Consider the following 10,558-nt stretch of genomic DNA (forward strand, 5'->3'; position numbering starts at 1 on the left):
TTTTTTGTTCTGTAAACTTTTGAATCGATAGACATTCTTTTATTAACTCAGTCCTAACTATCATCGCCTTTCTTGGTGGGTCTAGATACTATGTATATAATGTATCTCCGATAATAGTCCTCATGGGTTTCATGAATTGCTCGTTCTCATTCATTGCTACTTCTACTTGAAGTCATAGAACCGGTACAAGGTGGGGGAAGAAGAGTACATCTTTTTGGCTCTGTACGCACCGTTTCATTTCTCGAAAGATCTAGCGCCCTACACAGATTTGTTTTTACTGCAGGATACTATATAACAAGATTGGTCGAAACACATTAACGTTAGAAACATTCAATGCAGGCGCAATTCTAGTACAAATGAATTAAATCTACATTTTAGCAACAGGAAACATAATAGCTTGATTAAAATTTGTGGGATGCTTAGTGTCTGGCCTGTAGTTTCAACTACCCCTACCTTGAGTTAAATATTTTATAACATCTTCCATGTTAATGTTTTGAAATCCTTCTAGATCTGTATTATCAATAAAATATTTCTCATAAAATGGGATGTTATAAAATTCACAGATGTCATTAGGGGAGATTGGAACATCTTCCCCTCGCACTTCAACATCAGTTATTACTACATTATAGCCTCGCTTAATCATTTGGTCCTTAAGGGACGCATAGAACTCCTGAACCACAGATATATTTGCATTACTCGTGGGAGTAATGCAAAACTATTCCCATTGATGATAATGGACCAAAGTCCAAATTTCTTTATAGTGGATCATTGAGGGTTCGAACCCTCGTTCTTGAATGAGAGGTCTCCCTTGTGACTTTAGAAAATATTTTTCCATATTGACATTATAGAATCGAACAAGGTCGGAAACACGTGGGGCTTCTGAAACAAGAATTCTTTTGTTCTTATGCGGAGGCATACTTACTAGATTTTATAAGCAAAATAATAAAATATTCAATAGAACAGCAAGAGAGGATTGGGAATACTTAAACCTCAACTCTTTTTTAACTCGTTTGTGTTTCCTCTTGGTGTTTGTTGATGTCGATTTCCTCCAATGTAACTTCTTGGATTAGGAATGATGGATTAGAAACTTATTTTGAGGAGAAAAAGAGTTTTGGAGAGGTTTTAGAGAAGTGTTTAAAATGAAGTTAGATTAAGTTAGAAAGGTACTTTTATGTTTAAAAGGGTGTTTTTAGAGTTAAAAATTGGGTAAAATAAGGATTATTCCGTTGGGTTGAGCAATCGGATCGGGTCAACCCTATAGAAAATTACAGCGATGTCGTGACACCGAGGTTTGACGTCGTGACACACCCTGTAGTTTTGGAATTCTTGAGAAACTGTCTTCTGTGTCGCGACACAAGTTAGTGATGTTGCGACATTGGGTCGAGTTTTGAACTTCTTCATTACTGCCTTTGCTGTTGCGATACAGAATTGTTTGTGTTGCGATGCTTTTCCTGAATTTCTAATCTTTGAATTGCTTCAAGCGCTTGTTAAACATGTCTTTAACCTACCTACAGTACATAAACAACTTAGTTAGCGAAGTATACAGTTAGCACAGTTAGTAACAATCAAACAATAGGAAATTGTAAGGTATTGTTGCCGGACTCATCCATCAGCTCAGTCAATATGCTCCGTTGGGCTCCCTGTATTTTGTTTCTATTTGTATTAGTCCAGCACCCATCATGCCATTCTATTCGTCCATGGTTGTCTCTTTTCCAGAATTTACCTTTCCGTCCTACTTTGATGACTGTCTCTCTTCGCAGGTCATGACTATTGGTGATTGGCGAAGCCATATACCTACACAGCTTTTTTACTTGATATTCAACATTTGTGTTTTGAAAGAATTTTGAAGATTGCGTCTCACACTTGTTGTCTATGAGGTCTTTGTCATTTTTAGTGATCAGGTATGGCTTTTTAGAAGAACTTTGTAATGCGTTTGGCAGAGGAATTGAGAAAAAATGTTGTATTGTGCTACTGGAGTTCTGTCTCTGAAGGCTTTTAAGTTCATTCATTGTCTTGCAGATAATTCCATTAGCTGGATCTCGGAAGATTCGAGCATTCCGTAGAACTGTAACCCGATGCTTGGACAGACTGGTTGCTCGATTTGACAGAAACCTACTATATAATCGTAAGTTCTATCAATATATGTTTTTCGCATTCTTTTCAATATCTGGAAAATTCTCAAATCTATAGACTTCTGGGTTGTTTGGTTTAAGACTAGGGATGCGAAAAGAATTGTCAATTTAGGTTCATCCTTCGGATTGCTAGTTTCTTGTTTTTTTTTTGTTGTTCTGTAAACTTTTGAATCAATAGACATTCTTCTATTAACTCAGTCCTAACTATCATCGCCTTTGTTGGTGAGTCTAGATTATACTTTTCTTGTGGTTTAGCTTTGTCAGTATTACCAGGGATTTCTAGGATGATGAGTTCCTGATCTATTTGATTATTTGATTCACTGTCCATTTCCTCCGCTAACTCCATATCTTGTCGTTTCGAAGTTTTGTTTAATTTTTCTAAATATTTTTTTGTCGGTTGAAGTGGATAATAGTCTAAGGTTTCTCCTTCGCAAGCAACTATGATAACATTATCCTTTCTGCACTATTTTAGACTTGGCACATCTTGGTACCTTTTTTGATGGTATATTATTGTGGTCATCATCATTTTGGGAAGGATCAATGTTTCTCCTCGGAGTTGACTTAGTTCCAGCATTAGTATTCCTTGATTCTCCTGGATCTCCCAATCTTCATAGACTCCTTCGTAAATATCTTCATCATAATCGAAGTCTTCACCGAACCACATATAATAAAAGTCATTCATGACTTTGTGCTAACTTCATGACTTTGTGCTAACTGACTCTTTGGTTGATGGTACTTAAGATTCCTAAAAAAAATAAATGTTAGACGTGTTATTTAGCAAAATAAATTGAGAATCGTAACTGTAACCTACAAAATTCATAATTATTCTTTTAAAGTGCAAAAATTAAAAAAAAATCGATCTAGTGACCTTGCCTCCACGAAAACATTGCCAACAACTTGACTGCCTCCGAACGTACTAACGTCCAAAGTGTGAATACTGCAATAAAATATAGAATTACGATGTGGTATATGCAAGAATACAGATCTAGTTGTAATATAAGTTTGCAACGGAGTGGGTGAGTACTCCGAGGATCGTACCCAATGGAGGCGATTGCTAGATCAATTATAACCTACACACTAAAAGATCTAATTAGTACTTTAAATTCAGTTATATTACGATGAATATAAAATAAAATATTTTTAATGTTTTTATAATAGTAGTAAAAATAAAACAACATAAAAAGATAAAATTCAAGAGATTAAAAATGAATAAATCAAATTTGATTATGAGTGATTAGCTCGTTTTGGTAATCTCTATCAACTGTCGTTTCAGGTTCCTCATCAATCAACTAGTCGCTACCCTAGCAAGATCTTTCGATCTTCAACTAACATAACGAGCCAGCAAGAACTACTTATCTTCTGACCTCACAGTCCAGACTAGTTTAGGGTTAAGGTGTTCACAAATGGGCAATACCAATTTTGGGTTAATTCCCACCTTAATAACTTCTCGAGGTTGTCAAACCTAGGGTTTGTTTCATGTTCTCCCTTTCCCAAACAACTGATCCGTTGAGTAACCCTATAAAAAAGTTAACAGATCATACCTCCACTAGTTAATCCCCCATAGAGGGATTAGTTCCTTATTGCGTTCATAAATAATATATAATCGATGTAAAGGGAAATTATGCTAATTAAATCAACAAGATAAAGTAAATGAAATAGCCTAATTGTATTGAGATTAAGCACAAATCCACAGAGTTTGAATGATTCCACAATCCAAATCTCTTGAAAGAAAACAACGAACAAATAAACTAAAATCTAAAAACCAAAGAAAGAAAACGAAACTAAATCTAAGGAAAGAAACTAGGTTAGTGAAAATGTGTCCATAACATGTGTCAAAGAAGCCTATTTATAGCCTTCAGGTGGTCATCATCCTTAACCCTAGGTTAGCTGACGTTCCCGAGCTTTAAGTTCGATTGTGCAGACCAAAACACCCCTGCTTCGTGTTTAATTTTTGTCTCAAAATCGATGTCGTGACACGCCAGGACCTGTGTCGCGACATAAAAGTCAGTATGCTCCTCCTTAGGATGTCTTCAGGGGTATGTCGCAACAACCTTATTTAGTGTCACGACATTGAAAGCAGTTTCCTCCGTTCTCTATTCTTCTCTCTATGTTGCGACATCGGACCTCCCATGTTGCGACATAACATCTAATATCAGCCTAAAATGCCTTCTAATGGTCTCCTGTACACTCATGAAGTACGTTAGCTCTCCCTTAGGCCTCATTCGGCGTTTAAGGTCAATAAAAAACTCAATTCGCACAATTTTTTAAATATAAGTAAAACTAAAGAAACTTAACTAAAATATAATGGAAATGCTTGAATTCAAGCTCCTTAAATGTGAAAACTAGTTTAATCTGCTACACCAAATTATGGCAGATTATTGGGGCACTATAGCTTTGGGTTTTTAGCGTTCAAAGCCACCACTTGTTAAGTGATATTTTCAATTTTTGTATTTAGTTTGCTTAAGATTACTTGCTGATAAATTTTGATTGGGTTATATGCTTATGTGGTGGTTTTATGTTGTAATCTTGTAGCAAGACTTTTGATTATAGTAGAGCTTTTAGTGGACTTTTAAGTCCCGTGATTTTTACCCTTCCGTTTTAAAGGAGTTTTCCACGTAAAAATTTGTGTCTCGATTTGTTATTCTTGTGATTTGTGGTTAATTTACTTTAATTGTTGATATATTATGTTATTAAGTTTGCAATAACTATAAAAATTGATTTTTTGGAGATTAAAAGAATATTGATTATGTTTCCACAATGTTTTGTTGGATTCGGTTTTATCCCCCCAAAAAATCTATCCAAAAGATCAATACTTAATTCAAACCCAACCAAAAGATCAACAAACACTGCTTATGTTGCAAGAAAAATTGAACAATACACCAACCCAATTTTCTGTGTAACTTAAACAAGTAATATAGAATATAAAAAATCAATCACCAATTATTAAAAGATTATATATTTGCTTTCTTCTACTTGTGAGATTACTGAGTACCAAAAAAAATTATGGGATGAAAATAATTGGGTTTACAGTGATATAATTGTGAAATAGAAGTTAAACTCGCGTAATGTTTTTAATAGCAAAGAGTTTTTTATTATAAAATTTAAATTAATTTTTAAAGTATATTTTAAAAGAAAAAATTGAAATACACCTTTTAAATAAAAAAAATATTTTAAACAACATTTTAATCCTTTAATATTTATAAAAATTCATTTAGAATTCGTTGATAAATCCTGTAGTTTTTGTTGGTGGGCGATGAAATTCATGGTTGTTACAACCGGAGAAAAGGACTTTATTAGGAACCCAATAATTAGGAAATAATAGAATAAGCCGTAAATTAATTTATCATTTGATAGGGTAGGTGCAAGCTAATTGTCCCAAAAAGAAACAACATCTCAAATCCATTGTCAAATTCAATGCTAAAAAATTATTTTATTAAAAGTAAAAGGTAAAAACAACCCAAATAATGTCTTTAATATTGGTATTTTTGTTTCGAAATTTTACATTTGCTTCTGCCTTCTTCTTCTTTTTCCCTCAAGAGATCAATTGCTACGTCCAACTTTTCAATTTTGAATTCCGCAACATTTTTTTCCTCTTGAAAACATCACTGACTATAAATATATTTACAATCTTATGAAGAAGGTTATGGATTTTTTTTATTTTTTATTTTACAAAAAAAAGTATTAAATCATAACTAAATTAGACGAGACTAGGCTAAGTCATCCCATAGGATAATTTCATCCGGAAGTTGCATAAAGATATACCTACCCAACGGTCTTGAAAACGCCATTATAACTAACCCATCAGTTACCCTGTTGTCCTCTCTGAAAGTATGTGTAACCTTAACCATTCAAGAAAGTTGTAATAGATTCTTAATGGCTTGTGTCACAGTTAAAAAATGTTGATCAGTTACATTTGTTTAAATCACTTGAATAACTTCAGTGCTATCCATCTTAACAACCAATATCCCAAGCTACTTAAAGGCCTTTCAATGCACCCCAAAATTCAGCATCAAGAACCGAACAATAGTTAATATTCGGTCCACATCCCATTATAGATATTTTCAAAAACAATTATGAGAAATATTAAAAATGAATATTTATAAAAGTTAGCTTTAGATTGAGGGTATGTATATTTGTTGGCCGGAGAAGGAAGGAAAAATTAACAAAAGTGAAGGACATGTCCTTATTTGAGAGGTGAAAACCCCCTGATGCTGATGGAACAACCTCTCAGGATGTACACTTTGTTTTTGTACCCTTCCAATCTGGGGTGCACGCAATTTGAATTGTGCCATTTATTACTTCCTACAACCATAATGGAATCTGACTACCACCTATGTATATGCCTTAATTTCTTTTAACTATATATATTTTTACTACAGAGGTGTATGTATGACTTATGCTGGTGGGTATGGAAAATATAATATTTGGAGAAGGATAAATCCAATAGAGGATATGGTTCAGGGTTAGAGCCAGTGCATGAAATGCAGGTAGCCTGAGGGCTCAAACTTTCATTTCAAAAACAAAGAAACTTGTCCTTATGCATCAGACTTGAAAGTTGCAAAATCATACATTTTTCCTTCCTTTCCTATTTCCCTTTATTCTTTTTTACGACTTCAACTGTCTCAATGCCATATTTTTTCAGATGTTCCATTATAGGACAAATTGGAAAATAAATATATCATTAAAGCACTAAAATAAACGCGTGTCTTCTATGGATTCTGTTGTCATTAGATGCTCTTTCCTTTTTGCCTTTTCGATAATTCTGCTGAAATTATAGTTTTGGCCTCTCTTAAACCCTTTTAGCATAAAAGATTTTCATTTTGATCCCCTTACCGTTTATTGTTTTTTTTTTCTCGGCCTTCAACTTAACTCCATCCCTACAATTATTGAGACCCCTTTTCCCTTTTTGTAAAAGAAATGATCCCAAGTTTCAATAGGTCAGACAAATAATGACAGAGTAAAACAGAGCAACCCAAAAAAAAATCCAACCTATTGAATTTCTTACTTTTATTCAACTGTAATTTTACGTATAATTTGATTGGTAAAAAAGTAGTAGTAAATGACAAGAAAGTGAAGAGGATTGAAGGAGAAAATATACATATTATGTTAAGGAGGAAATTATTTCAAGCGGACATCGTTCATATCAAACCAGATTTGCTTGAAAACCTTGATGATGAGATGATGATATTGATCAGAATTGAGAGAGAGATAACAGGCAAGCAAATCTTCCAAATCCTTGGATGCCCTGATGTTGTTTTCTATGATCATTTCCACCATCGACTCCCTGAAGTCTCTCTGAGGATCAAACGACGATTTCACCACCGCCAGACTATCCAACAAACTCCTCCTTGAGCTGCCGCTTGAACTTGACGACATGCTTTTCCGACCATGTCCCTGAATTCTCCGGTTTCCGATTTTCGGTGAATTTATTCTCAGCCTTACGCCTGGGGAATTCACTCCAAATTTCCTACCACCACTGCTTTTCTTGTTCTCATCACCTTCGAATTTAACTGAACTCATTCCATACTTGGTTGCTTCGTTGCTCTTCTTCATATTAACCGGCTTGGTTATGATCCGAGGGAGTTGAAGTTGAGACAAGTTGTCCAACTCATCTAGCTTGTCGGATTTCTTAACCAAACACTTGCAATCATCATCCTTAGCTTCCGAATTCATGAGTTTACAGCTACTGGAGACCATGTTATCGAACGATTGAGTAGTGAGAATGCAGTCAGACCTGAATTCATGCGGCGAAGAGCTGTCGTCAGAAGAGGAAGAAGCTGAATATTGCGGTGGAGAATCAGGCTTAGTCCAGAGTGTGGCACGGCAGCGACAGCCAGAGGAAACAACCGTATTTCTTTTCCTGGATCGTTTCTGAGAAGATTTTCTGGGTGGGTCAGAACCTGCAGACTTGGTGTTTGCATGAGAAACATAGAAGCCATCACTGGGGATAAGGTCTCTAGTGAAGTAGTAAGATTTTCTAGGATAAAAATGGTGGGGTTGCTTCAGTTTTGATGAAGAGGGAGATATGGGGTATTGTTTTTTCTTGGAAGGATTATTGGTAATGGTAGTATTGCCATGGTTTCTGCCTTTGCCCATGTCTTTAAGCTTGTAAAACCAGGCATTGGGCATCATATCAGATAGCCTAAACCTGTAATTGCCCATCAAACTTGTGTCTTTGTAATGGGAAAAAGTTGGAGGAATGAGAATGAATTTGAAGGAGATTGGAGGGTGAGAGAGAGAGAAAAAGAAGGTTGGAACAAAGGAAAAAGTGTGGGGTATTGTATTAACTGACTTGGGCTGTTGTTTATGATCACTAATCACCAAACAGGGAACAAATTTTTATAGACGTATCATCATTACCATCCTTCAATTTCTTATTCTTTCCCAACTTTTTCATTTAAGGAACTTTTTATACGGGCCCTAGCATCTATGTTGTTCGTACTACCATTACAAAATCAGCGGTTGGTTTATGTCTTCTAATCAATTACCCATGATGAAAATTTTAAGAAAAATAGCTAACTTGCCCTAACCCTTCTGTAAAAAGAATAGGATGCTGTTGGTGTTGGTAACAAACTCATAATTTGTTTTATGTTCCAAAACATTATGTTTTAATTATCTTGTGTTAATATCTGTATCTAGTATTGCCAAATTCGTGGTAGCATTAATATCAGTTACTCATTTGCCTAATTCATGTGTTGTTGAGGGATTAGTGTTGTGATTGAAAAAGGAAAAATAATCCCCCACCAGTTGTACTTTGAAAAGAGAGAGAGGGTGGCGATGTAAGTTATGAAGAAACCCCCCCCACAAACTCCATATCTGTAGTAACTGCCACGTAAACTAGTTAACGATGGGAAGGGAGTGGGGTGAGGGTGCAGACGAGAATTGCCTTCTCCACTTCTGCTCTACGTTTATAAAGCTGTCCAACATATTTACATTCATATTTACTCTAAGTTGCTCTAATTCCCCTTCTTTTTTTTTTACTTTGATATATTATACTATTTATTAAACACCTTCAACCGGATTACTAACTCGGTCAATTAAATTACTAAAATGTCTTTCCGTAATTAAATAGGTCATATTATTAAGGGTAATTTAGTCTTTTGTTAAAAAATAAAATATACATATAATAAGATTTGAACCTCCACTTATTGGATTAATAAAACCTTAAATTTACCACTCAATCAAAGCTTGTTTTATACATTTTTATATTAATATGCAAATTGATGACAATACCATCATAAACAATTGTAACGCATTTAATATTGTTAACATGATATATTTATGTGTTCAAATTTCATTTTACTCATAATTTAATCTAAACTTTTTATTTTAATATCATACATATTTCATGTGTTTTTATAATTAATTAGTTTTAAATCATAGGTTTCATTATTTATTGTATGGTATTTTTAAATACACATTTATATTCTAAATTTGTGATTTTATACACATACACGTATGATAAGATTTTAATATTTTAATTTATTTTTTCATGGTTTCAATGTATATAATTTTTAGTATATATATCATTTATATTATTATTTAAGCCTATATAAATTTGTGATGAACCTAATGAAAATTTTAAATTTCACTTATATGTTCCTTATATTTAATACATATTCCAAAAAAAAAACATATTAAAATATTTTAAAATTATTTTTCAAAAGTTTAAGTTTTTTAGTACAGATCCATGACTTGGTTTTACTATTTAAAATGTCAAAATATTTTTAAAATAATTTTATGTTAAAATATATTTTTATAATTAAATTTAAATAAACAAATGTTGTCAATTATTTAATTTAAGCACGAACTAAAATAAGTTGAGTCAATCCACTGAAGCATTTTAGCCCCCACTTTAATTCGCTTTCGGGTTTTTAGCAATAGATTAAGAGCAAAATGGAACCAACAAAAGGAAATAAGAAACATTCAGAATCTGAGTGGAAGGAAAAAAATTATGTAAAAATATAGGTATCTTTTAAATTAATGATAGTAATTTTAAAAGGAAGGAGTAATTTTTAAAAAAATTAAGTAAAAAATACAAGTTATTATATTAAGATTTTCAACTCCGTTTGTGGAGTTGATACTTTTCACCACTAGTATACTTAGTGTTGGCACCATTTTTTGATAAAATGGGGTCGACTTAAATTTTAAAAAAAAGAATACGAATGTGGGAGTCGCCACCAATCCTTTTTGATAAGGTGTGATCGGGCCACCTTGAAAAGTGGTTGTTTTTAATAAACAATTTAATTTTATTAAAATAACGATTTTTGGTCCACGAAATTCAGAAAAATGGGTGCGGGAGTCGGTTACGAACGAGGAAGGATTAGCACCCTTGTAACGCCCAAAATTGGTACCTAGTTGATTAATTAATGTCTTAGTGTCGAAGATTGAAAACTTTAAAGAGATTTAAAATATGATCCTTTATT

General features: G+C 33.5%; 1 protein-coding gene across 1 annotated transcript; it reads right to left on the reverse strand.

The window, feature by feature from the left end:
* Positions 1–7,122: 7,122 nt before the first annotated feature.
* Positions 7,123–8,465, reverse strand: LOC105778411 (transcription repressor OFP2). Its single transcript, XM_012602100.2, has one exon. The coding sequence runs from the start codon at positions 8,292–8,294 to the stop codon at positions 7,251–7,253; it is 1,044 nt and encodes a 347-aa protein (XP_012457554.1). The 5' UTR covers positions 8,295–8,465; the 3' UTR covers positions 7,123–7,250.
* Between the last annotated feature and the right edge of the window lie 2,093 nt (positions 8,466–10,558).

The sequence above is a fragment of the Gossypium raimondii genome, chromosome 10 (genome assembly GCF_025698545.1).
Source record: "Gossypium raimondii isolate GPD5lz chromosome 10, ASM2569854v1, whole genome shotgun sequence".
NCBI lineage: Eukaryota > Viridiplantae > Streptophyta > Magnoliopsida > Malvales > Malvaceae > Gossypium > Gossypium raimondii.